The sequence below is a fragment of the Chinchilla lanigera genome, unplaced genomic scaffold (genome assembly GCF_000276665.1).
Source record: "Chinchilla lanigera isolate Chin_1 unplaced genomic scaffold, ChiLan1.0 scaffold00112, whole genome shotgun sequence".
NCBI lineage: Eukaryota > Metazoa > Chordata > Mammalia > Rodentia > Chinchillidae > Chinchilla > Chinchilla lanigera.
In genome coordinates, this window is record NW_004955513.1 from 4,296,500 (window position 1) to 4,322,609 (window position 26,110).

The 26,110-nt window shown below is 59.9% G+C and overlaps 4 protein-coding genes across 11 annotated transcripts in view; 3 read left to right on the forward strand and 1 right to left on the reverse strand.

The window, feature by feature from the left end:
- The window catches only part of Sec16a (SEC16 homolog A, endoplasmic reticulum export factor), a 31,692-nt gene extending 23,877 nt beyond the window's left edge, over nt 1-7,815 (forward strand). For 6 of the 7 annotated variants that reach the window (XM_013506686.1, XM_013506689.1, XM_013506688.1 and 3 more), the window contains 10 exons: nt 348-430; nt 1,323-1,475; nt 2,106-2,183; nt 2,335-2,391; nt 2,505-2,616; nt 2,875-3,012; nt 3,242-3,336; nt 4,956-5,015; nt 5,759-5,836; nt 6,590-7,815. In XM_013506686.1, coding sequence (XP_013362140.1) covers nt 348-430; nt 1,323-1,475; nt 2,106-2,183; nt 2,335-2,391; nt 2,505-2,616; nt 2,875-3,012; nt 3,242-3,336; nt 4,956-5,015; nt 5,759-5,836; nt 6,590-6,658 — 923 coding nt within the window. In that variant the 3' untranslated portion in view covers nt 6,659-7,815. The remainder of the gene's footprint in view (nt 1-347; nt 431-1,322; nt 1,476-2,105; nt 2,184-2,334; nt 2,392-2,504; nt 2,617-2,874; nt 3,013-3,241; nt 3,337-4,955; nt 5,016-5,758; nt 5,837-6,589) is intronic. The other variant, XM_005408488.2, reaches the window with a different exon arrangement.
- A 168-nt stretch (nt 7,816-7,983) lies between these two features.
- Nucleotides 7,984-16,588, forward strand: Inpp5e (inositol polyphosphate-5-phosphatase, 72 kDa). The gene is made up of 11 exons (XM_005408490.2): nt 7,984-8,107; nt 8,238-9,195; nt 12,101-12,224; nt 12,619-12,716; nt 13,393-13,517; nt 13,606-13,725; nt 13,909-14,016; nt 14,354-14,515; nt 14,585-14,700; nt 15,163-15,299; nt 15,658-16,588. Exons 2-11 carry the CDS (start codon nt 8,363-8,365, stop codon nt 15,788-15,790), a joined length of 1,956 nt encoding a protein of 651 aa, XP_005408547.1. The 5' UTR covers nt 7,984-8,107; nt 8,238-8,362; the 3' UTR covers nt 15,791-16,588.
- A 2,071-nt stretch (nt 16,589-18,659) lies between these two features.
- On the reverse strand, nt 18,660-26,110 carry Pmpca (peptidase (mitochondrial processing) alpha). 2 transcript variants are annotated; one of them, XM_005408489.2, is made up of 13 exons: nt 26,040-26,110; nt 25,060-25,262; nt 24,174-24,253; nt 23,840-23,922; nt 22,947-23,041; nt 22,052-22,152; nt 21,412-21,675; nt 21,090-21,182; nt 20,845-20,963; nt 20,652-20,742; nt 20,519-20,581; nt 19,755-19,899; nt 18,660-19,204 (listed from the first exon to the last, which is right to left on the reverse strand). In XM_005408489.2, exons 1-13 carry the CDS (start codon nt 26,105-26,107, stop codon nt 19,035-19,037), a joined length of 1,575 nt encoding a protein of 524 aa, XP_005408546.1. In that variant the 5' UTR covers nt 26,108-26,110; the 3' UTR covers nt 18,660-19,034. The 2 variants fall into 2 exon arrangements, with proteins under 2 accessions (XP_005408546.1, XP_013362109.1); XM_013506655.1 differs by lacking the exons at nt 25,060-25,262; nt 26,040-26,110 and having other exon boundaries at nt 22,947-23,046; nt 23,847-23,922; nt 24,174-24,229.
- The window catches only part of Sdccag3 (serologically defined colon cancer antigen 3), a gene marked incomplete in the record, with an annotated part of 7,478 nt that continues 6,870 nt past the window's right edge, over nt 25,503-26,110 (forward strand). Inside the window, 2 exon segments of the mRNA XM_005408649.2 lie at nt 25,503-25,586; nt 25,707-26,110.

Consider the following 26,110-nt stretch of genomic DNA (forward strand, 5'->3'; position numbering starts at 1 on the left):
GGGAAGCATAACAGCCATTCAGGGTGTATTGAAATAGTCTTGGACACGTGCTGGCTTTGGAGAAACTGTACTCATAAATTCCTGTGTGGGGCACAGGCCGAGGGGTGGGCTTTTCCGCCTGTTCTGTGCCTGCCTCTCTGGATCTACGTGAATAAAAGGAATCACAGACCTGGCCTGAAAGCAAAACAGTGTCCACATGCTTGGGAAACCTTCGTATTGGTGTCAGACGCCTGCCCTGTGTGCCCTGCCCTGGCCTGGGCCGCTGGCCAGCTTCCCATCATGCGGGTACCCTGCTCCTTCCACTCTGAGGAGCAGGGGGTCATGGCCACTCTCTCCTGTGTTGGCAGGTACGGTGCCACGGGAGTCACCTGTCAGAAACTCACTGCCCGAGCCAAGCGAGGAGGATTTTGGTGGAAATTTTGCTAATCTGGTACTTTACCACTTCTTTTTAAACTGTGCTTTCTGAAAAGTTGATGGAGTAGGTAGGTACTTGTGAATAGGAAGATAATGAAGGTTATGAAATTATCTTTTAGTTTGTTTCTTAAAATCACTTTAATCCTTGAAATACAAAGAGTTAGTGAAAACATTGACAGGAAAAGGTAAGAAGACAGATCTCAGTAGTGGAAAAGCAACTCTTAGGTAGCTGGAAGGAATAGCTAAATATAGTGACATCATCTGACTTTCTAAAGTGGAGGCCCCCTCCCTAGGTTTTGGCACCCTTTGGGGCCCTAGAACTCCTGTTTGCCCTGAAGTTGCAGCTCACTTCAGCGTACCTGTTTGGTTCAGATGCTCTTCCAAAAGCCATGTGCCAGGAGCTGCTTCACAGACCCCTGGCCCAGTGGGCACAGCGTCCTTAGGCAGTGGCTCTGGTGTGGAGGCGCGGTATTCGTGCCATGGTTTCGGACATCCAGCCCATGCCCATGCCCATGTCTCTGTTGGCAGCAGTGTCATCACCAGGAGTGACAACTTTTAAAAAGCCTTTGATCATTGCAACCTCTCCCTGCCGGGCTCTGAATGATCATACCCTCCGATCTTGCTGGTCTAACTGCCCAATCCTACCCTCCGGTCTCATTCTATGTGCCATCTCCCGGCTGATGATGATGTGCCTAGTGCCTAAGTATTTGCTCTGAGAACCACGACACTCGTGGTGGGAGTTGCTTTTTAGCTGTGGCAGCGTCTCTCCTCTGCCTTCGCCACTCTCCTTCTGCTCCCTACTGTCCTCTGCCTGCTGCTCTCAGGGACCCTGGGTGGCACCTTCCTGCCCTGCCACCCTTCCTCTTGCAGAGCATCAGGAGAGCCAGCTTCATGCTCTCTTGGGACAGGGCTCCCCAAGGATGGCACAGGACCTGGAGACGCCCCCAGCCTGGAACAGCGCTGGCTCAGGATCAGCACAGCCTGCCCCGCCTCTGACACCTGTGCCTGAAGCCAAGAGAGCAGCCCCGGCAGTCAGGAAAGAGACCAGAGAAGCCAAGAAGGTAGAGCAGGGCCCTCTAGGGGCAGCCGTGCAGCCGGGCAGAGGAGGCAACTGGGGAGGAAGTGGGGCGTCCTGGGGCTCAGGCGCCTTGGCGCTTCTCCTTGGAGGAGTGTGCATCCATACAGCAAGGGTGTTGCCACAACAGCTGGAGTGTTTTGTGTTTGTCATTCCTGGTCAGTGAGGACATGTCCTAGCCCCAGAGCCCCTTCGTGCCACTGCCTGTCATAGCAGAGGGCCCTGCGAGTTGGGCAGCTGCCCCATGTCCTGTGGCAGTGTTGGCCGTGTGTGCCATGTGCCACAGTGTGTGGCTGGGGCTCAGCCTGGTGTGACAGCCAAGCTGGAAAAAGATGCTGGGGATATAGTTCAGTGATGCAGCGCCTGCCCTACAAGCCCAAGGTCCTGAGTTTGATTCCTGCCCTACAAAAAAGAAAACAGTGGGTGTCTCCTGTTCTGAGCGCATAGTGCAGAGTGGAAGAGCGACACCACGCGTGGCCTCGCCCACACCAGCTCTCGAGCCTTTTCTCTTCCCAGATGGAAGTGCCTTGTTAGGCTCTGGCTCTGACCCCTTGGGGGCCCTGTGTCCTCGTCCCCAAAGCACAGCGCCCCGGGGTCTGGGTGGTTTTCTGTTTAGAGCGAGTCCTGGTTCTCTCGCTGGCTCCCTGGGAAAAAGAGGACGGAGGCGTACCTGCCGGACGACAAGAATAAATCGGTGAGTGTCTCGAGGTCTGCTCTGCCTGTCTGTGGCTCATGGTTCATACCGCGTTTCGGGGTCAGGACAGACCTGAGCGAACGTCCTTCGTCAGACACGGGTTGCGTGGAGCTTCAGCCTGCTGATTTTTTTCTTCTTAAAATCCTGGCAGATTGTTTGGGACGAAAAGAAAAACCAGTGGGTGAACTTAAACGAGCCAGAAGAGGAGGTATGGTGTGATTTCAGGTGTTCGCTGCCAGTGTATTTTAGGGCTCCTTTTGGGGAGCCTTAGCTGGGCTTCCAGGTGCTAGGTGGGTGTCTGAGCTGTCTCTCACTCTGCAGAAGAAGGCTCCACCCCCACCTCCCATGGCGTTCCCCAGAGCCCCTCAGGGCACTCCCCCCGGGCCTGGCGGGCCTCCCACAGCCTCTGTGAACGTGTTTTCCAGGAAAGCAGGTAATGAACGCCACCTGGGTAGAAGTCGGGGAGCGCGGGGTGCACCAGGGTTGACGGCAAGCGAGTGTGGTGGAAGCAAAGCCCTCAGGCCAGCGTCCAGCTCTCTGGCACAGGCAGTGTTCCTCACATCCATGTTGCTGGCCTGTGGGCACAGGAGCATCCCATCCTTCAGTCAGGATCAGGGCCTGGGGCACTAGAACGGGTGGGGCCTTGTCCTGTGAAATCCAGCAGGGTGAATGTGCACCCTTCCCCTGGCAGGTGGATCCAGAGCTCGCTATGTGGATGTCTTGAACCCAAGCGGGGCCCAGCGGAGTGAGCCATCCCTGGCCCCTGCAGATTTTTTTGCTCCACTCGCCCCGCTTCCGATCCCGCCTAATTTGTTTGTACCAAACCCAGGTAAGCAGCAGCAGAGGAAGCAGGTGGTGTCTGCCACACCTGTCCCCCTGCCCTCACCCTGTCTCGCTGACTGGCCAGGTCGCCCTCTTGGAGTGACTGGCTACAGCAGGCTCAGAGCTAAGGGTCAGGGCATGTGTTCAGCAATCAAGGCCTCCCCTGGGCTGCTCCCTGGGCTGTGGGAAACGACGCCTGGTGCAAGGTGTACGATGGCCTCTGCCCTCTCTCCCAGATGCAGAGGAGCCGCAGCTTGCAGATGGGGCTGGCAGTGGGGGGCAGGTACCAGCTGGGGCTCAGGCCGATCTGGAGCCCACAGAGGACCCCAAGGTAGGTGGAAACCTGCCCATGTCCCCTTGCTTTTGCATGAGGGGCCCAGGCTGCGCACACGCATGGCGCATGCTTTCCATGTCGAAACCGTCAGGTGGGGCAGTGGCAGGGTGTCGGGCTGGGGCAGTGTCCACTTGGGAGGTGGAAGGCTGTGCTGGAGGTGGGTGTGGCAGCCACCCACACTGGTAATGCTCAGGCTATGCCAGGGATGCTTGGGGTGGGAAGTTTTATGGTTTCATATATTACCACTTTTTCTTTCACATTTTTTTGGTACCGAGAATTGAACTCAGGACCTTGCGCTTGCCAGGCAGGTGCTTATGCTCCTGAGCTACATCCCTAGCACCTACCACTGTTTTTTGTTTGTTTGTTTGTTTTTGTTTTTTCTTTTTGTCTGGTACCAGGAATCGAACTCATGACATTATACTTGCCAGGCAGGCACTGTGATGCTAAGTCCCCAGCCCCTACCACTGTTTTTAAAAGCAAGAAAAAATAAAATTACTCCAAGTTATAAAAAGAAAGGAGAAATTACCTAGCAGCAGCGAAAGTTAGACAAAGTGTATCTTCACCTACAAAGGACAGGTGAAGTCCTGCATAGAGCAGAGCCACTCAGGCCTGGTCCCGGCATGGGGCTGGGTGTCCCCTGCCCCTGCTGTGACAGTGCTGTCCCTTCTCCCAGTGGCTTCCCCTCTGTGGACGGGAGTGACAGTTGTGCCTGGGTGGAAGGCCACTGTGGTGGTGTCCTGTCAGGTGGTGCCCTGTCGGAGCCCCAGGGCCCAGAACCCGCAGGCAGGGGTCCCGGGGAGGCTCCCTGGTGCCCACTGCAGAGGGGCCAGGGCTAGGGGCAACCTGTGGCCGGGTGTTGTTTTTCTGCCTGGTGCAACAGCCTTCCGCTCCCTGGGTTTGAGTCTCCTGTCCTTGGCAGCTGTCGATCTCAGCAGCATCGCCCCCTGGTCCTGAGCGTCTGCCCTCTAGACTAGAGGATGCCAAGGCAGAGCAGTCAGGGCCCTGCACAGAGTCCTGCCACAGTCCTACCTGGCAGTTCGTTTCCATTGCCTTTAAGAACTAAGGAAATGATTAGCTGTGCAGTGTGGCTCACGCCATCATTCCAACACGCTGAGAGGCTGAGGCAGGAGAACTGCAAATTCAACTTAGCAAAACCCTGGGGATGTAGCCCAGTGTGACAGTCAGACCCTAGTGTTGCAAAAAAACAAACCAAAAAACCACTATAAAATTCTAAGAAACAAAACAGCTATGGGAACGAATAGGTTGCATCCCAGGGCCAGGGGAAACCTCACCTGCTTCCCTGCTGTTACGTACAGCTCCGAGTAGAGGGTGAGGGGCTGAGGCCTGCCCTGCTGTTGTCACAGCTTCCTCTCAGTGTGGCTTGAGTGCCCTGAATTTCGAGGTGACACCAGGTGAAGCTGGCATGACCCGGAGCCTCCTCCAGGCGCGGGGGCATTTTTTTGATGCAGGCTGCATGAAGAGGGCTTCGGGCTCGCCAGCCTCTTCCCCACTGCCATCCGGTTGAGCCTGCCACGTCCTGCAGCTGTTTGGGCTGGGTGGCAGCTCAGTGCGGGCCGGCGTGCTGATGCCCGTGTCTGTGCTCTTGCTGTCCGCAGCTGTCACGCTGGAGCTCGGTGAGCTCGCTGTCCCGGGAAGTGGGCCAGCATTTCCAGCAGGTACCGAGCTGCCAGGCCTCTGCTCGCGGGTCCCATGTCCCCTCACTGCCCTGTGTATCTTGTCGCTAACTGCCCTGTCTGACCCAAGCCACATGCTGCCAGCATGCAGCGTTCCTTTCGCTGAGTGGCCCTTGTGGGTTTGGCATTAACACCTGGTGCCCTGTGATGACGCTGACCCCACAGAACAGAGGGTGAACAGGTGACCTTTGTCACTCTGCTTCTGGGCTGGCATTCTGAGTGCTGGCCCTGCAGCCTTGCTGCCTCGTCCCCCAGGGCAGGACACCTGGCGGGAAGGAAGATTCTCCCTGCTTTAGGGGAAGTCTGTTCCGGGTCAGCTGGCCGGCTATCCCAAGGTCATACAGCGAAAAGAGGAACACCTTTTCTTTCCTGTGTTGTGGGTTCTGGAAAGGCCCATGGGGCCATTGGTGGCTGCATGTCAGCCCCCCACTTTCCCAGGGTGCGCTCCGGGCCAGCTAACTGTGGGGATGACGCAGCTGGGGCGTCGCTGTGCCCATGCCTCTTCTGTGGGTGCACTGCTGTCTGAAGCATCTCAACTGCATGCTGCTCTCAGTTTTGCCTATTTCTTGTGAGCCACCTGATAATACCATCCAGTGCCGGCGCGCTGCCCGAGCCTGCTCCTGGGCCTGTTGGAGAGCATTCGCAGGCCTTCCCAGGAGTGGCCCTGTCCTCAGGGGCAGCAGTGCTGTGCGGTGCTGCTTCCCTGAGGGACTTCTGCTTCACAGGCTCCCAGTGACCCCCGTGCGGCAGGGGGCCCTGCCTTCGGTGCTGTGCCCCTCTGCAGCCCCAGCCAGGCGGCCCCGGTGAGTAGCCCTGCGTGTACAGCCAAGGGGCTCTTTCCTCACCCACAGCTGCACCCCGCAGGGTGTGAGGAGGCTCAGTCCCCAGTCCCCTCTCCTCCGGTTCCCACCACTGACAGAGGCACTGCGTTTGTCAGCGCTGCTGGGCTCTGTGGTCCCTGGCCTTTGCGTCTGGCTCCCATCCTAGGAGAGCAGGGCTGGGTGGACCTCTGGCACCCCGAATGTGCAGTTCACCCCACCCTGACCTTGCAGACCCTGCCTCACCTCCAGCCTGGCAGTGAGGCCGGGACCTCCAGCTGCACTGCGTCCTGGTTGCCGTCTGCATCCCTCTGCTTTTCAGCTTCCAGCATGGGGGGGTTCCCCTTCATTCCTTCTGCGGGTGGTTTATCTCGTTCTTAGGTCTTGAGGGAGGAAGGGCAAATACTGGCCTCACCGCCGTCCAAACCTGCTGTCCTTGTTTTCGCAGTGACAGGCAGGCCACAGGCCACCATCTTCCCTGGGCTCACTGGACGCTGTTGTGCCAGCCCTGCACAACTGGCCTAATAAATGACCTCTGTGGCCCTGTGTGCTAGGAGACATGGTGTTTCAAGCCTAGTTCCGTAAACGGAAGCCTGGGGCTGACTCACCAGTGCTCGGCCGTGGGAGCCCCCTCCCAGCATTCTGTGTGAACCACCCCACCCCACCCCACCCCACCGCCCCGGGGGTTTGCCTTCCTGGGGTGACAAGCAGAGCTCAGCGCTGGTCCTTTTACTCCAGACCTCCGCCACCTCAGGGAGCTCACGGCCCACAAGGATTGGCCAGCGGAGATACCCAGCACTCAACTAGAACTGTCCGTCGTCTGGCCTCGAGGTTGGGACCCTGAAATGACTGCTGTCTACCAGGAGCCAGATAGGCCTCTCAGAGTGTCACGGTTCCTGAGTGGACACAGCAGTAACTCGGCCGGTCATACTGTGCGTCTCCCCTCTCCTGCCTATCTGTATTCATTATTGCAAAATTAATTCCACGGTCCTTTTAGGATCCTGAGTACATGAATCCACTCAGACTTTTTCACATAAAGGATGACACTCCTTCCTCAGTTGCTTAGGATGATTTAGGGACGTGGTACAGACACTGGAGCGTCGATGAAGAGAAGCGGGGTCCTGGCGTGGTCCCACACTTCCTGAGGATCACGAGAGGAAAGTGCCCAAGAGGGGCAGGTCCCGATCCACTGCAGCCTGGCTGGTGTGCTACCGCGGTCAGCAGCGGCTGGCAGTGGAGGAGAGGCCTGGTTACTGCGGGGCCTGTGTCTCTTTGGGGGTGAAGACATGGGCAGCCTAACTAGGACCTGGGTGACTCAGGTGCCCAAGCGGGTGGCCCAGCACTGTCACCTGGAGAGCTGTCGAGCCTGCGCTCCTGGTCTGGTTCCATCCCCAGTGGCAGCCTACAGGTGCCTGTCCCAGAGACGCCAGTAGGGCTGGGGCTCAGGGTGGGTGTGCAGCGGCTGCCCACCCCAAGTGCCCGTGCCAGACCTTGGCTGCCGCGCCGCAGAGCCTCATGCCCCAGTGACTGCTCTTAGAACTTCTTACTGACTGTGGGGACTGGGATGGTGGGGAGATTCAGATATTTATGAAATCAGTAGGTAATAATGTAGGTTCTGCTGGGGGAACATAAACGGTTTGGTATTTTAAGTAGAGAAACTAGAATGTGGAATTAGTACAGTCCTCCCAGTACCCTGGTTCACCTCATCCTCCAGGCGAGACCCAGAGCAGTTTCCAGAACGTTTCACAGGCGGCCTGGAGCCCGGCCCATCACTGGGAAGGCGTCCCCGGGCGCGCAGTGCTGGTGGCCCCAGTTGGGGCCCGGACCCCGGCTTGCTGGAGTCCAGCCCTGCGCAGGGTCTGTGTCAACTGCCAGCCACTTTTGATCCAAGAAGCTTCCTCCGAGGCAGGAGCTGCTATTTTTCCTAAATGCAAATTGTTAAATAAAATATTTTGGGCTCTCAAGCACCGTCCCCTGTGGTGTCATTTGTGTTTTGGGGGCGGGTGAATTCCAGGGTCCTCAGGACCGCTGGTGTGGGTGCGGGTGTGGGTGTGGGTGTGGGTCTGGGGTCCGGGGCGGGGCTCCGGGGGCGGGGCCTGGGCTGCCGGTGTGGCGCGGTCCTCCGGCCGCCAGGGAGCGCTGTGCGCGGGGCGGTGTCCTCCGGGCGGCCGGCGTGGGCGCAGTGGTTGCTCGGGGCGCGTGTCCGCCCTGACCCCGCTCCCGCCGGAGGGCCAGGGCCCCGGAGAGCGGGCGCAGGTGAGCCGCGGCCCGCGTGGTCTGCAGCGTCGCCCGGCCCCGCTCTGTCGCCTTGCCGGGACCTCCTTCAGGGACGGCGGGCGGCCTCAGGCGGCCTGGGCCCTAACGGCAGTTTCCGGGTTCCCCCCAGGGCTCGCGGGGACCGGGACCCAGGATGCGACCTCCCGGACTGGAGGGCGCCGCCCGCGACCTCTGACCGCGCCCCCGACTCGGCCTCCCCCGAGCGGCTGCCCCGGCGAGGCCCGGCCCCCGACCATGCCATCCAAGGCCGTGTGTCTGCGTCACGCCGCGGCACCCGGGCCGCGGGAGGCCGGGATGCTCAAGGGGCAGCGTCCCACCCCCGCCCAGGACCTGGCCCTGAGCCCGGGGTCCCTGCCCGGCACCTGCAGCGAGGCCCCCGAGGACGGCCCCACGCTCCCTCGCAACGATCGCGCGAAAGCCGGCAGCGAGACCTCGCCGGCCACGGCAAGCCCCATCACCCCACAGCCCCCCATGCGGCCCAGGCTGGAGCGAGCCCTGTCCCTCGACGACAGGGGCTGGAGGAGGAGGCGTTTCCGAAGCAGCCAGGAGGACCTGGCCGCCCGGGACGCCCGGGACGGGGCTGGCCCCGGCGGGGGCTCCGTGCAGAACGCGGCCCCCCAGACCCTCGGCCGCGGTCTCCCGCTGCCTTGCCTGAGCACGTCCTTGCAGGAGATTCCCAAGCCCCGCTGGGCCTCGGGCAGCGCGGGCGGGAGCCCGACCTCCTGGGGCGACCGTCTCTCTGGCATGGTCAGCACCTCCCTGGATCTCCTGCACAGGGAGGCCTCCCCGTCTGGCGGCTCCCCCAGGCTAGCCAGCCTGCGCACCCCACGCCCACCAACCTCCTCGGAGCCCACTGTGGCTTCCGACCCTCTGAGAACTGCAGACCAGGTGGACTCAGAGCAGGGCGACCGCAAGCAGGGCACACCGACCAGGCTGGTGCGTGCCCACAGCAGCCTGGGCCCCGGCCGGCCCCGGAGCCCCCTGGCCTGTGACGACCACTCACTGCACTCCGCCAGGTCCTCCTTCAGCCTGCTGGCCCCCATCCGCACCAAGGACGTCCGTAGCAGGTAGGGCCTCCCCTCCTGCAGGGCACCGTGGCCCCTGCCTGGTGGGCTCTGGGCACAGGCTGGCATCTCACCAGAACGTTAGGCAGATGCGCCAAGGGACCCTACGCAGAGGTGCACACAGGCTGAGGAGGGCACGGCAGTCTCTCCAGTGCTGTCCAGAGTGCTGGTCCTCCCATGCTTTGTGACATGAGGACCACAGCCTGGGCCCACCCACCCACTCTTCCATTCCTGCTCTAGCCCTGGGCGCTGGGCTGTGGCTGGAGAAGGGCCCTCAGCCCTCAACTCTGCTGTGGCCCAGCGGGGGGTGTGTGCAGGCAGAGGTGGGAAATGCTCCTGCATCGGCCTCCGGGGCCTGCCTGGGCCAGTGACTGCAGGTTTAGTGACTTGGGTGGTTTTCACACAGTTGATCACGGCTCTCCTAGCTCTACAGGCAGGGCCGGCCGCCCTCTCTCTGCGGGTCTCGGAGACCCTTCCTTTCCCCTCCCTTCCAGCTGTGGCTGCTCATTTATGTGCCATCCTGGGGCCACACTAAGTCCCACATGACCCAGAGATCTAACCAGTTCGTCTGCACAGAGCAGTTTGAGGGCCAGGGGTGGCCATGTCCTGCAGCCCTCTCAGACCCTGTGGTCTCACAGGTCACCTCACCTGCACCTGGGGGCAGCCTGCAGGGGCGCTTGGCGCCATCCCCAGGGGCCGAACCTGCTCCTCACAGCACCTGCACCACAGGTGTGCCAGTTTTTCAGTTTGTTTGTTGCTTCTTTTCTCTCTCTCCCTCTTCCTCCTCCCTCCCTCCCCCTCCCTCCCTTCCTCTCTGTTTCTTAGCCCTCTTTTTAGTTTTTATTTTGAGACACGGTCTCTCTAAATTGCCCAAGCTGGCTTGAACTTGGAATCTGATTACAGATGTGCACCACCATACCGAGTTTAAGAGTCAGGATCTGTTTTCAGGAAAAAGGTGTAAGGTTTTCTTAGCAAGTGGGGATTAAAGGCGTGAATTAGGGCTTTGAACAACCTGAAGATATCTGTGAACGGACAGTGACCAACCCTGTTTTTGAGAACTGGAGGAGGGCAGCGACATGGTGCATGGGACAGATGCACAACAAGGAGACCTGGCAGGGAAGTGATGGCAGCGTGGGGCCAGTGGCTGGGTCACTTGTGCTAGGCAGGAGCTGCTCGGTTAGCCCGGCTCCAGGAGTAGCTGCTGCACCCTATTGACCCCACCTGCCCTTTGTCAAGTGCAGCCCAGTCTCCACTGTGGCCCATCCCCCATGCAGCACCTGGGAGGACAAAATGACGGGAAAAGTGACCTTGAGAGAGATGAGGGCGTGTCCACAAGGAATCGGGTGGCTGTGTCCCTGCGGGAAGAGGCAGTGCTCTGAGGAGCTCACCGCTCGTGGCTCCCATGGGCACAGCACACAGATGCCTGGGGCTGGCGTCCTCCAAGGGGCTGCTCCACGCTGCCGCGTCTGGGGCCACACAGGCTGACCAGGTACCCCTTGTGTCCCCCCTGGAACGGGAGTCTGATCGCGTGTCCCCAACAGATGCACGCCTGTGGAGGCTGTGCATTAGTTGGACTTCTGCGGGACAGACCATCGGGTCTCTCAGCAAATGGGTGACATATTTGGGGCCGACAAGAGCCGTCATAGAATCTTTCTTTTTCAGACAGGGTCTCGCTATATAGCTCAGGCTGGCCTTATAGTCACTATGTAGCCCAGGTTGGCCCCAAATTCATGGCGCCCTCCCGCCTCAACCTCCCTCCAAGTGCTGGGATTACAGGTGTGCATCACCATGCCCAGCTGTCAGAGAATTAGACATGGAGGCAGAGAAGATTTGGAGTGGACATTGCCTGGGTCCTCGTGGGGAGCACTTGTCCTCGGCCCTGGCCCAGGGCCGGGGAGACGAGTAGGCTCGGGCCCATGTCCAGGAAGCGGGGTGGCTGCAGGTCCTGCGGGTGCTTGGTTAACTGGGTGGAGGCTTCAGCAGGTGGACACCTGGCAAGACCGGTGAGCAGGTGCAGCTGTGCCTCCAGGCGCCAGGTTGGCTAGACCTGAGGATGCTGAGGGAGGGGGCTGGCGGCGGGGACAGGGCTGGCAGAGGAGAGGAGGCCCTGCGGCCACTGCCACATCCTGCCGTGAGCTGAGCCTCACGTAGATGGCTGGAGAGGGCGAAGCATCCCACACCTTGCAGGGTGTGAGCAGGGCGTCATTCCGTGTGGGTGTGGCAGGTCCTGCTGGTTGGTGACAGAGCCAGGAGTGTGACAGGCAGCTGGCCCAGGGCTGTGTCCCTTACAGTGGGTTTGCATGTGTGTGTCCTGGGCAGGCTCAGCAACATGTGCTGTTGGTTATGGACATCTAATCATTTTCGTCGTGGTTTTGTTTTCCCTACTGGAAGTTGAACCTAAAGCCCATTACATGCTAGACAAGCCTTCTGCCACCGTGCCATGTCCCCAGCCCTTTTTATTTCATCTTTAACAGTGTCTCCCTAAGTTGCCCAGGCTGGGCTCAAACTTGCAATCCTCCTGCCTCAGCCTCCTGAGGAGCTGGGTGACAGGCATGACTTGGAGACAGGCACATTCACACACAGCCTTCTCTTCGTGCTCCAGTCTGCTTCTCGGGCTCTGCCTGTGGGAAGGTGCAGGGAGGGGAGACGGCCACCCCAGCCCTGCTCATGGGACACAAATTCCCTTCAGGTCCTCTGTGGCCTCCCAGACATCACCTGTAGAACAGTCACTGTGCTGCCTGCAGGTCACCTTCCCAGGAGCCTGAATCCCTGTTGGGTCCACACAGCAGGCAGACCCTGGTGCGGCACCCAACTTGGAAGCCCCGTTCTGCAGAGCTCAGCACTATCTGCTGCTGCTTCCAGACTTGCGGCTGTACCCTGGCTTCACCTCACGAAGCTCTCCCTACAGGAGCTACCTGGAGGGCAGCCTGCTGGCCAGCGGGGCCCTGCTGGGTGCAGAGGAGCTGGCCCAGTACTTCCCTGACCGCAGCATGGCACTCTTCGTGGCCACCTGGAACATGCAGGGCCAGAAGGTGAGAGGCAGGCGAGGCGTGGTGCCCAGCCCAGCCCACTGCAGCCCTGGCACGGCCTGCTGAGGGGGATGCGGAGGGCACTTCCTGGGAGCAAAGCTACCTGGTGGTCCCTCCCAGCCTGAAGGCTCCATGAGGGGCCAGGGTGGGGCACAGTGGGGTACACTGGGGCAGTGGTCAGACAGGGGGGCCAGCGTGGGCGGGGTGGCTGCCTGGATGTGGGGTGGGTGTGTCTAGTCCCTGGGGTCTGTGGACCATACTTCTGGGCACAGCCTTGGTTTCCCTTTGTTCAGAGGCAACGCTGTATAACCAGCTGGGGTGGCAGAGCGGGGACCCCAGCTCCTACCCAGCCCGCCTGGAGCCCAGGCCCTGACCAGCTGCATGGCTTTCCCCACAGGAGCTGCCGCCCAGCCTGGATGAGCTGCTGCTGCCCGCTGAGGCTGACTACACCCAGGACCTGTATGTCATTGGAGTGCAGGAGGGCTGCTCCGACAGGTAGGGCAGCGCTGCAGGCCCGGTCTCAGAACTTAAAGGTAAACAAGTGGTGGATCAGGAGAGCGTACGAGCAGCAAGAGCAGTGCTTCCCAGCGACCCCATACTGGGGACTGAGCCCAAGGCCTTTGCTCTGCGCTCCATCCCAAGCCCTCTTGTAGCTTTTTCATTTTGAAGCAGGGACTTACTAAGTGGCCCAGGCTGGTTCAAACTTGCAATCCTCCTGCCTCAGCCTCCCAGAGTGCTGGGATGACAGGTGTGTCTGCAGTGCTGGTTTCCTGTGAGGCCATGCTGGGGTGTCCTGAAGGGCGTTGCTGGCCGCTGAGACCTGGCAGCGCCCTGTGGCATGTGAGGCGTGCAGGTGCAGTTGCATGGGTGGCCTGGGGAGCAGCACTCAGGGACCCTGTCACCATGGCTCTCTGGGGCCGAGACTCCAGGCGGGCAGAGGGTCTCAGCAGGGTGTAGCTGGAGCGCTCTGGTGGGTTTTGGAGGGGCTCAGGACTGGCATCTGCCAGTAGCATGAGGACCGGGCCTGCTGCTGCCCTGGAGTTCTGACCTGTGGCCCCAGTACCCCTCTTGCATCTGACATACCCCCCATGAGGCAAGGTCAAGTCCTGGGGTTCCCGGTGCCTCCTGAGCTGGGAGGGCCCACACCCCAGCCCCTCGTCCTCCTCCACAGGCGGGAGTGGGAGACGCGGCTGCAGGAGACGCTGGGCCCGCGCTACGTGCTGCTGTCCTCGGCAGCCCACGGCGTGCTGTACCTGTCCCTCTTCATCCGCAGGGACCTCATCTGGTTCTGCTCAGGTAGGTCCATGGCCCGGGTGCCGCCGCCCCCAGTGGACCCGGGAACCCGGCGGGGGCGCTGCAGCACTGACCCCACCCGGCCCCGCAGAGGTAGAGTGCGCCACGGTGACCACACGCATCGTGTCCCAGATCAAGACCAAGGGCGCCCTGGGCGCCAGCTTCACCTTCTTCGGCACCTCCTTCCTCTTCATCACCTCCCACTTCACCTGTGAGTTGCCGGCCCCTCCGCGCACGGGGCCCCTGCTCTTGGTCCACGGGCTCTGCCAAAGCCCCCGCCATCCCCCGAGGCCGCTGCCTGGGAGCCCCGGGCCGGTGACTGGGCAGGTGGTCAGCTGGGTGGGGACTCGAGTGCCAGAACCCCGTGTCCCTCAGCCTGACTCCGTCCCCACAGCTGGAGATGGGAAGGTGGCAGAGAGGCTGCTGGACTACAGCAGGACTGTTCAAACCCTTGCGCTGCCCAGGAACGTGCCGGACACCAACCCCTACCGCTCCAGCGCAGGTGAGGCAGGGCCGAGAGGAGGCCCATGCCCCGTGAGGCTGGCAGCTTGGTGGGCCATTGTCCTTAGCCTGGGCCAGGTTCCTCTGCTGGGAGCCACTGCCTGGCCATGATTTGGGGGGGGACACCACACGAAGAAATCCTGTCACTGAGAGCTGGGGAGACAGCTCAGCGGCACAGTGCCTGCCTGGCGAGCAAGAGGTCCTGAGTTCAATTCCCGGTACCCCCGCCCCCCCTGCCCCGAAAGAAAGTCCCTGTCACTGGCTCAGGCTGCCAGCCCACTGTTGAGGCCACAGCAGGCGCGGGGAGCCAGCGCCCACACGCTGCCCTCTGTGCCCAGCGGACGTCACCACCCGCTTTGACGAAGTGTTCTGGTTCGGAGATTTCAACTTCCGCCTGGGCGGCGGGCGCGTGGCGGTGGAGGCCGCACTGAGGCAGGAGCGGGAGGCGGCTGTGCGGGCACTGCTGCAGCAGGACCAGCTCACGCGGGAGATGAAGAGCGGTGAGGGGGACGCTGGGAGTGCGGGCGGGGCGGGGGTGGGGCACACGGCTGAGCACTGTGCCCTCACAGGGTCGGTCTTCAGGGGCTTCCAGGAGCCAGACATCGTCTTCCTGCCTTCCTATAAGTTTGACCTCGGGAAGGACACCTACGACAGCACCTCCAAGCAGAGGACGCCCTCATACACGGTAGGCCCACCCCTCCAGGAGAGGACCCATGTGCGGTGCTTGCTGCCTGGTGCTGCTGCCCGATGCCACCCAGGGCATCAGGAGCTGTGCTCAATGCCAATGAGAGACGGGCAACCTGCGCAGGCCCACACCCCGGCACTTGTGCTCTGGCTGGTCCACAAGGGACCATTCGTGCTGAGAGCGGCCCCCTCCCTCTGTGAGGTTTCGTCAGAAGCACCTCAAGAGCGGGGCGCTTGCCCCAGCCACAGCTGGATTCCCCCCAGCCCCACCGTCCCCGTCAGCATTGGGAGCAGAGGAGCAGGAGGCGCTAGCCCGGCCTGGCTGTCCCAAGGCCCACATCCGTGGAGCGCGGGGGACGTGGAGGCACCCCCAATTCTCGGGGGATGGCTGGCAGGGGATCCCTGAGTGCTGAAGCCCAGGTGCCCACGCCCAAGCCGCCCAGTAGCAAGATTTCTCCTGAAGGACCGGGTTCTGTACCGAAGCCGCCACAAGGGGGACATCCACCCAGTGACGTACTCCTCCTGCCCCGGGATCAGGACGTCCGACCACCGCCCCGTGTATGGCCTCTTCCGGGTGCGGGTGCGGCCCGGGCGAGACAAGTGAGTCCTCGCTCCTCTCCCTCGGGCCTGGCTGGGCTCAGGCAGTGGAGCCTGGCTCTGGGCTGGTGATGGAGGGGGCGTGGGCATGGTGGTCTCGTCAGGTTGCCGCGCAGAGGGGGCGGGTGCCAGCAGTCTCTGGGGTTGATCGAAGCCCCCATCCCGACCCTTGGCTCCTCCCTGCCCTGAACCTGGTGCCAAGGGGGGTGGCCACAGCCTCTCCTGAAGACGGGCCCCAGGGCACAGTGGAACTGGTGGAGGGACAAGGCAAGGCCCTGTCCCTGTGTGTGACGCTCAGGGTCACCACCCCGTAGCCAGGGACACTGGACACCCGTCACCCTTTCGTCCTGCCTCTCTGCAGCATTCCACTGGCTGCCGGCAAGTTTGACCGAGAGCTGTACCTGATAGGGATTAAAAGACGTATTTCAAAAGAGATCCAGAGACAGCAGGCACTGAAGAACCAGAGCTCCAGCGCCATCTGCACTGTGTCTTGAGTCCCGAGAGGACCCGTCATCACCTGCAACTCAGGACACACGGCCAAGTCACTGAAGAGGTGGGGTCTGCCCTCTGGCACCCCCCGTTGGGGTCCCGATGCACGGCCGCAGAGCTGCCCTGTTCTCACCAGGAAACCCCAGGACAGCAGTGGGACGTGGCACCCCACCCCCACTGGTGTCCCCGTCACCCTCCACCGGACGGGGCTTGACTCTCCAGGCGTCTGTCCCCAGCTCCACAGAGGGCCGACATTTGAGCTGTTCTGCCCTGGAAGGTAGCAAGATCCCTGCTTTTTGCTCGTGAGGGCTGCAGGCTCCCCTCAGCTTCCTGTGCTCGCCCCCAAGCCCTGGCCCTGAGCCCACACCACACAGGCGCCTGCAGAGGTCCAGGCATAGCCGGTGTCCTCCAGGCCTTGGAACCTGGGCACCCCAAAACCCGCTGAGGCCAAGGCAGCACCAGAGGCCACAGCCAGACCCTTCCCGGGTGGCAGTGACCCCTCCGCCAGCTCCCCAGCCCAGGCAGGACCACCTCCCTGCTTTGCCGCAGGCCAAGTCTCACTGGGCAATAGACCAGCGACTGTTCGACCTCAGCCGCACGGTGTCAGCAGAAGCGTCCCTGGCCGGAACAGAGGCCAGCAGCCCCTCATTCAGGTCCTTACCTTAGAGGGCTTAGACCTCACCCCACCTCTGGAGGATGTAGACTTGAATGTAGAGAAACCTAGGGACACCCACTCCAGCCTGTTAAATTATTTATTTTTCCATATTTATATTTTTAAATAAATGCATATATTGAATCTTAAACTCTTCTGGCCCCAGACTGAGTGCGGGAAGTCTGTGCAGCAGGCCTCATGGTGCTTCACTGTCAAGTGCAGTGTGGGAGCAGAGACCCTGGGGTCACTTGGTCCCAGCTGTCAGCGGCTGCTGAGGGTCTCAGGCATGTGTCCTGCACACAGCGAGAGGCCCCCTCAGACTCAGAGCCGTGCTGGAGGCTGAGCACCGAGGAATCCAGTGGGGCTTTCACTGGCAGCCACTCCCCAAACAGCTGTCCACTGCAGGGCGAACAGTGCCAGCCAGTCACCTGGCCACCATGGAGAGCCCAACCCAAGCACGGCCGCCCACCGACCGCTGGAGGCTTCGCGGGGTCTGTGCTGTCACCACCAAGTGCATGTTGCAAGGGAACAAGGGAACTGAGAACAGCAGGAAGATTCTCAGAACGCGCAGGTTACGTGGGTTAGGCTTTTTCTGACCAGACCCGTGGACTTTACTGTGACCTTAGAGAAGAGTCCTGGTTTGGCCTGGGACCTGTGGCTGGCAAGGTCATGGGTTAGTGCAGCTGTTATGTTCCAGATGTGTCACATTATACTTGGGGTGTTTTTTTTTTGTGGGTACCAGGAATCAAACTCAGGACCTTGTGCTTGCCAGGCAGGCACTTACGCTGCTGAGCTATATCCCCGGCCCTGTCACTTTATACTTGGAAAGTTAGTTTAAACCTCAAATGAAACGAAGGTGGCCAGTTTCCATAAAGAGCTGCAAACTGGGGGCCGGGCTGCAGCTCAGTGGTGAAGCGCTTGGGTTCAGTGCGCTGGTATTGCCAAAAAGGGAGGAGCAGGAACAGACACCAGGGTGCTTCTCAGCACGTAGCTCTTGGGTAGGAGGGCAAGTTCAAGGCCAGCCGGAATGCACGGCAAGACCCTCATGTTTAGCTGTCCTGCTACACACCGCTATCCAGCCACCAGTGGCAGCAGTGACCTCGAGCAGCAAGAGGTGAGCCCAGGGGAGGAGTATGGCCTGAGGGGAGCACTGGGGAGGCATCCTGGGCTCCTGGCCAAGTGGAAGAGCCTGAGGGGGACAGGAGACTGGGCTGTCTCAGCCTCCAGAACACCAAGCACCACATTCTGACTGCTCAGCAGTGGACGTGGCCTGTGCCTCCTCCAAGTCTGGGGAGCTGGCCCCGCTGACCTGCTGCTCAGTCTCCCTTGTAGGCAGTGTATCCTGAGCTCTGGGCCACAGGCCACTCTCCAGATGCTGGCACAGCAAGTCCCTCCAGCAGGGCCATGCTGTGGGCTGCGATGACCATGTCTTCCTAAGGCTCCAGCCTGGGGACTGCTACAGCCACGGGCACGGGCGGACGCTCCCATGGGGTGAAGTCAGGAGATGCAGTTGCCAGGTGTGCAACAGGTACAACCCAGATGAACAACATGCTTACAGTCCTAAGACCGCCCCCGCCCCCGTCCCTCTATCTGCACCGAGGAGGAGCCGGGCTTCCTGGCCATCAAGAGCCTGGGGCCTGCTCTCCTAACCAGCACAATGGCCAGTTGCCGATCTGCCCTCAGGAACGCTGCCCCAAAGAGCCACCCAGGAAGGCAGGGAGGGTTTCTGGCCTGACCCTGCATGGGGTTCTGGTGGTCTCTCCAAGTCCAGGCTCGAGAACCACGGCTCCAGATGGCAGTCACCCTCAGCCTGTGCCTGAGACACTGCAACAGCAGGGGCTTCGCCACTCCAACTTGCCAGCCCCTGGGGAGCCCCCGCTCCTGCACGTGCCAACACGGGGTCAGTGTGTCTTGCCTCTGGGGGACAAAGTGCTCCGAGACAGGCCAAGCCGGGCAGCCTCTGAGAGCGAGGCTGCTGTCTGAGAAGCGACTTTGTCTTACGGTTCTAGGGCCTGGGTGAGCTTCCCTCCGCTCCTCGCCTTCAATGTTTAAATTACAAGATGAAGTCTAAGTTAGCCAGCTGGATGCAAACTTGCAACCCTCCTGCTTCGCAGAGCGATGGTGCACACTGAGACTGGCTGGGCTTGCAGGCATACATGCTCCAACCGGCTGACAGCGGCCTCAACTCCTCCTGTAGCCAGGTGAAGGAAGACAGCGTGGGAGGAGGTGGCCACCGTTTTATTGGCAGAGGTGGCGTGCGCCACTCCTGCTTGTCCAGTCTGCCCCATGTGGCCTTTAAGCCAGGGAGGGCTAACCCTGTGGCCCAAGGCTCTGGCATGGCCCCTGGCACAAGTCCAGAAGGGTGAGTGCCCCAACTAGGGTGTGCAGCACTTTCCCGCCAGGAAGAAGGGCACATGCGCCCCGCCTGGCAAGCTCCCTCCCAAAGGGATGAGAGGTGCAGGCTGCAGTAGTCACGCGAACTCTGCTCATGGAGTCTGAGTGCCTCCCGCACTGCTCAAAGCCAGGTACCTCCACACCAGTCCACACCACAGCACACATGTGCACACCGCTGTCCACGGCTGGGTCCTCCAGGGGCCCTAACGGAAGAGCCGGTACATCCTGGGCAGGCGCCCATCCCGGCTGGACAGCGCGGCCTGGATGTGCTCGTAGCTGGGCAGGCCACTCAGGTCACCCAGGGCTGCCACAGCAGGCTTCCCTCGAAGCATCTTCGCAGCTACCCTCTTGACGTCCTCTGGCTTCACATTGCCTAGTGCACAGCAAGAAACGTCAAAGCCTGTCTCCGCTCAGGGGGCAAGTGAGGGTAGGAAGGACCATACTGCCTGACAGCTCAGGAGAAGCCCAAGCCCCAGGGGCCAGCTCTGTGGCAGGCTGACCGTCAGGGGAGGACAAAGGACTGCAGGGATGCGAGCGGACAGGGAGCCGGGGGCTGCTGGGAGATCCAGTGCCTACCAGGCACACCACCTGCAGGAGGGGGCCAGGAGCACGCAGGGCGCCACAGTTGCACCCTCAAGAGGCAGGGCACATGCCAACCCTGCACGGCTCCAGGTCTCAGTGCAGTGATGCCAGGGTCCGTGCCCAGGCTGCCCCCTCAAAAGCTCAGCACACAAGTGTGATGTCCTGCATGGGGCCACAAGGGACAGAAGCCGTTATGCCACCCACACTAGGGACTCTGCTGTGCCTGAGGATCCTGTGTGAGGTGCCCCCTGGGAACGAGGGCTGGTCACATCCTGAGGTGCCCAGTGCCACAGATAGGCTGAGGAGTAGCTGCCGGGGTGCCCAACACAGGCCATACTCACGGATGAGCGCACAGAGCTCATGCGGCAGCTTGCGGGAGTGGGTGGCCAGCACCTGCCTCCCCACGTCCTCGAAGATCACGGGCCTGGACTCCAGATTCATCATGAGCATGGACATCAGCTGCGTCTTGGCCCGCTGCAGCTCCACCTGTGTACCACAGGCACCTGTCTGTCAGGTCGCCCGCAGCCAGCACCAGCCGGTAAGGGGCTGATGGGACGTGCAGCACGATGCACAGGTGGGGCGGCTGTGTCCTGGGCACACAGGTTGCAGCCTGGACCCTATTTACTGGCCAGGGCTACATGGGGACAGGGACAGACCTGCCCCCACTGCTGCCAGAGATTAAGTGGTTCCAGTTCCTCATGCCCTGTCCACAGGACCCAGGCAACTGTTCCGCTGTCCCCCGGACTCCCAGGGAGCAGCCTGCAAGACGGCACTGCGCTAAGCCCCTAGCAGCTGGGGTGGAGTGAGGCCAGAGGTCTCGGGAGGGACAAGCCCACGGGTCTAGAGCTGCTGTGTACCTTGAAAGACAAGCACTGCAAGATCAACTGTGAAGACTTTGGTGGTGCAGGGATTGATCTCAAGGCCTTGCACAGGCCAGGCAAGCGCTCTACTGCTGAGCTTAAGCTCAAGCACGAAATAGCCAGGCTGAGGCCAGGAAGGCCACACAGTGTCCACTCTACACTGCTCTGGAAGGGGTGGCTGAGGAGGACGAACACACTGCCCCAGGACACTGCCGGCAACCTCCTACCGGGCCCTCCCTGCTTACCACGTCCACAGTTCCACCCATTAGGATAAATTCCTTTGTGATGATTTCCACCATTTCTCGAACCTACAAAGGAAGCGAGGTGTGAACAGCACTGTCAGCCTCAGCCACCCCACCTCCCGCCACATGCCCGTACCTGTCTGGGGTCGGCACTAGCATGAATACACAGGAGGCCGGTGTCCTCATAGCTGTGGTGGTAGGAGGTGGCATTGTACATCCAATGGTGCCTGCAAAGAGACAGACATGACCAGGGTCAGGCCACAGATGCAGGAAAAGGGTACCATGGCCTTGAGGTCCACACCCTGCAGCCGCCCAGGGACACCACGGACCTGTTGAGCACGTTGAGGTAGAGCCTGGAGAACATGCCCTTGCCCGGGCCGCCAGCCGAGAAGGAGCCGCCGCCTCCCATCATCATGTTCAGCACCGCAAAGGGGATGAAGTCGTCCTCCTGCGGGGTGCAGGCCCCAGCTCAGCCAGGGGCCGCCCTCACAACAGACGCCACCCTCACACTGGGTACTGCCCTCACACTGAGTGCCACCCTCACACTGGGTGCCACCGCTGCACCCAGACTCACCAGGAAGGAGCAGCTCTCAAGGCCCACCATGATGTGCGTGAGCTCAGGGATGGGGGTTGGGCCCAGGCTGACGTTGGACATGTCCCTCTCCAGCTGCAGCAAGACCAAGGGAGCATCTTGCACAGGTCCTGAGCCTTTGTGATAAACCCTCCCAAGGCAAGAGGCAGGCTCCATGGTGCGAAGGCCGAGCTGGCCCTGGTCAACACTGTGCTTCCAACAGGTTGTGGGCATGGAGTCTGGGCTGCACAGTGCACAGAGGGACAGCATACACACACATACGGCACCAGAGCCACCCGCCAGACACAGCACAGGGCCATGCTACCTTGACGATCCCGCCAGTGTACTGCGCCACCGATCTGTCCACAGCCACGGCCCCGGTGTCCCCCCAGGCTGGCTGCACCCCCAGGAGGTGCCTGGTGGCAGATTCCACCAGGCGCTCATGCTCCACACCCACGCCGGCCAGCACCATGCGCTCAGGCGTGTAGTAGCTCCTCAGGTAGGAATGAAGTACTTCCCGATCAATCCTTGCAATGTTTTCTGGGGGGCAGAATCGGTGGAGGCCCACAGTGTTCCCCCTGTAAGCAGCCTGAAGGAAGGACACAAGCACGAGAACATATGAAGGTCCCTGTGAGATGTCACCTGCTGCCAGCCGGGTGTCTGGACAAACCTGGCACCCCAGGACACTTTAACTGTGGTTTGACCTCAGCATCTCTGTCTGGTGCATGGAAAAAAGCAGCAAAGCCTACTTCTCTAGAACCAAAACCCACTAAGAAAGTAAAATAAAGGGCCACTCTATGGATGGAAATGGTAAACAGCCCAATACTGCAAGAAGTGGAAAATGTAAACAGCACTAGAGGCGATTCCAACATGAAGGCCACTCCCAGGGCAGAACAGCTGCCTGCCTGACACATGCACAGCCTGGGTTCCACGCCTGGCACTGCCAGCATCTAAGCGCTGTTTACCTCGTGGATCATCTCAGTGAGGAGTGGTTCTGGGTCGGGCCGCATGTTCAGGTCCTCCAGCTCGAACTGGACAGCCATCCGCGTCATTTCCAACTCCTCGTCTGCAGGGAGCCCAGAGACAGGGTTCAGCCTGCAGCAGTGAACATGCTGCCTGCAGCACCCATCCTGAGAGGCTGAGCTGGCTCAGCCCGAGGCTACCAGGAGCTGTGGTCACCTCTGCCCTCACCAGGCCAGCGGCTAGGGAACAGGAAGTAGGGACCCATGCCTGTACTGCTCTCTGTGAGATCCCAGTGGGAGCCCTGGCTGGCTCGCCTATAAAAGGCACTGAGGTGACCTGACCTCCCAGGTGCAGCTGTATGGACAGACCAGATAGGAAAGTGCTTCGGGAATGGCTACAGACCAGCATGGCTACCCCACCAGTGCCCTGAGGCCAGAACCACAGAATCCTAACAGAACTGCAGCCCTGGGGCCGGGTGGCTGTGACACACACATATCAGCAGCCCCTCCCACGCCCCCTTCTGATGCAAGCCCTGTCGTTTGCAAGCCCAAGAAGGACTAAAAAGACCTCAGGGTGGAAACTCCCAGCAGCAGGCAGCCTCGGTGCTTAAGGACAGTGAGGGGCACTGCTGAAATAAAACCTCACTGAAAGGCTCCAGGGGCGCAGAGATGTATCAGAGCACGGAGCTCCCCCGATGCCTGTGGGAGGCACAGAGCCCAGGGCAATGTGCATGCAGGGTGCTCGCTTTACCAGACCCCCAAACCTGCCGAGGACTCTCCGATCCCTGCACTATCGTTGGTGACACTGTGATCACTGCAGGGTGAGCCCACGGCCCTAATGGCAGTGCTGCTCCTTACCACTCCCAGCACAACCCCAGAACCTAGGTGACATCCACACCTGTCAGGCAGGGCTGCAAAACCACATCGGCCAGCAAGCCCACGACGGTGTCCAAGCCTCTGCTGTCAGCAGACACAGCATACATGGTGGTGTCCCTGGAAGAAACAAGCCACTGACGCTGGACCTACGCTCAGCAGGACACCTTGGCTGCGCTGTGTACAGGGCACTTAACACCACTGTGGCCTGCAACCAGCAGGCTCACGTCCCTCCCTGCTCAGTAGTGTGAGCTCCCACAGAAGGAGCTCTCCTGAAAGACACTGCTGAGTCACCACCGCCAACCCGCCTGGGCATGGGTGAGCTCAGGCTGTCTCCCAGGGACCACTGCCCAGCTTGTGCCGTGGTCAAGCAACCCGACTGGCTGACGTCAAAACATGCAGGGGGCTCAGGGCAAGAGGCTGGCTGGCCTGCGCTGGCTCTCAGGGCCCAGGGTCTAGCTGTCTGTCACCCTGCACAGCCACAAACGTAGGAAGTAGGGGAGGGCAGGAGCAACGGCCTGAGCTGAGGATGGAGCTGCTTCCAGCCGCACGTGGGGCCTCTGCATGCCTGGGTCTGGAACACCCAGCAGACCTGCCCAGAACAGTGCCCACATCACACTTCCCTCTTCCCTTCCCTACTGCAGACCAAGTTCCCTGCTGTGGCCCAGGCTCCCTCTATTGCCCCTGCTCTTGGCTCGTGTCATGCAAGTGGTCTCTGCCCACCCTGTGAGCATCTTGGGACCAGGGCCTGCCCTGAATCCGGCATCCAGCCTGGCTGCAAGATGAGGCACTGCCCTTCCCAAGACCATCTCCCAGTGTCACTGCCACCATCTGTGGTCCTGTCCCCGCCCCACTCTCCGCTGACCCATGGACGGAGACAGCTCCACACAGACAGGAAGTGTGTGACAGCCGGGGTACCTGGAGGTCTGGCAGTCACAGATGCCCCCATGCTTCTCCAAGGTGAGCAGAATCTCATCTTTACTGTCAAATCGGGCAGTAGACTGACAAAAATAAACACAAAAGCTTAAATAAGCAATACAAAACAACCTTAGAAACATCAACTTTAAGAAAATTTCCTTTTTTCAAAGCACAGAAACATAAGGTACATTTTATCTTAAAAAACTTTATTAGTATTAACTCAGCAATTTGAGTTGTTCATCAAAACAACCATGGGGGAAGAAAAACCTTTAAAAAAAACCCAAAACACCCCTCCCTACAGACAGTCTTCAAAAATCACACATTAGACACTGACCGAAAATGCCAATTTCTCCAGAAAGTGAGCAATTCCGCTAATATATTTCGCTTCATATCTTGACCCTGAATTAATAAGAACTGGCAATAAAAGAAAACAGGTTAAATGCAAAACTCAAAAAAGGAAGTTTAATCGAGAGAAACCTTTCAAAATTGTGACTCCAACAGCCAGAAGTAATGAGATGAGGGGGAGGCTACGTTCACTATCTTGCTTGTGATGACAGTTCCACGTGTACACAGTGATACCTTGGTTCACAAACTTAATCTGCTTTATGACTTTGGGGAAGACGGCTTCATGTTTGTGTGAGTAAGACAGCCATAGTTGTGTTTGTCACCTGAAGTGCAGTTTGTGAACGGAAGCAAAATTTTATTGAATGCCTTTGTTTGAAAACTGAATTGTTTGTGAACAGAAGTGTTTGTGAACTCAGTTATTACCATGCACACCAACGTTTGCGGAGGCCTACAGTGATTTATGAGGAAAACTTCTAAGATTACAGAAGATAGAAAAAAGAGGGGAAGACATCGTCCCCTAAGTGTTACTACCAAAAATGGCCATTTTTCAAGTTTTCTGATTTTTTTTTCATTTTTTCACAGCATTGAACCCAGAGGCAGTTTACCCCTTAGCTACATTCCTATGCTTCCACCCCCTTTTCTACGATAAGATCTTACAAAGTTGCCAGGACTGGCCTTGAATTTACAATCCTCCTGCCTCACCCTACTCAGTAGCTGGGACTACAGGCATGCACCAGGACACCCAGAGTTTCAGATTTTTAACATGCTTCCACTCAAAGCACAGTTCACAGAAGACTTGCCAATTAAAACAGTCAGCTAAAGCACATCACGTGAAAACCCTAGAAGGCCACCTGCAACACACCAGCGATACTCACTTCCCACCGTACAAAACTGTCCAAACTTATTCTGAGATGCCACGCGGAGCCCGTTTTCCAGTGTGGTAACTTTGGTTTCAAACTTTTCTTGTCCATCGACTGTAGCAAAAACAGGCTTCGGTACTCCAGGTAAGGGAGTAGAGAGGGGGATGTTGGTGTAGGCGCCTCCATTACTAAACTGCCGGCGTGCAGGGAGTCCAAACCTGCAACAGAGAAACCCGCCCTTTACAACAGGGGGAAATGAGGGCCCGGGATGTAGCTCAGCAGCACAGCACTGCCTGGCAAGCACAAGGTCGTGAGTTCGATTCTCGGTACCAAAAAGCAAAAACAAAACCAAAAAATCACAGGGGAGATGAGCACACTTGGGTGCAAGTGAGTAAGCAGCTTCTGTCGGAATTAAGTCAACAGTGCGTTGCCACATGCCATGAGGGACAACACCGGCGGCGACCACGACCCAGGCTCAGCCCGGACCCAAAGCAAGACGGTTCCGTTCTTTGGTCCTAACTGCCACGTGTGGAAACAGGCTTGTAAGAACTCACTCTGAGAGCAGTTTGCACCGAAGCCCTTGGGCAACCCTGCCTTTCTACAGCTCGCCTTCAGCTGCTATGAACGGCCCAGGACCTCCTGACCTCTGTCTCCCCTTCCAGGGAGATCCCGGTCACAATTCGGGGAAGGTCGGCTCATCACCGCTGGCGCCCCAGTCCCAAGCCCCATCTCCTGGCTTAGATGTCACCGTCGCGGCCCTTTCCCATTTCGTAGCACAAACGCCAGGCCGCTGCGTCAAAGCGACTCCCGACTGCAGACTCCTGGGTCAGCGATCGTCCGCACCCGACCCCCGCGGCACCCGGCCGTGCGGTGAGCGGTCCACAACGTTTCCCGAGGGACGAGGCGGCCCGGCCGTGGGGGGCAGGAAGCGACCTCGAGGCGGGGTTGTCCCCGCGATCCCCCGAACCACCGCGTCCAAAAGGCGCCCGGCTCACCTCCGCCGCCGGCCCCAGGCCGAGGAGCCCCGCAGCAGCCGCGCCGCCACGAAAACCGCCGCCGCCATCGC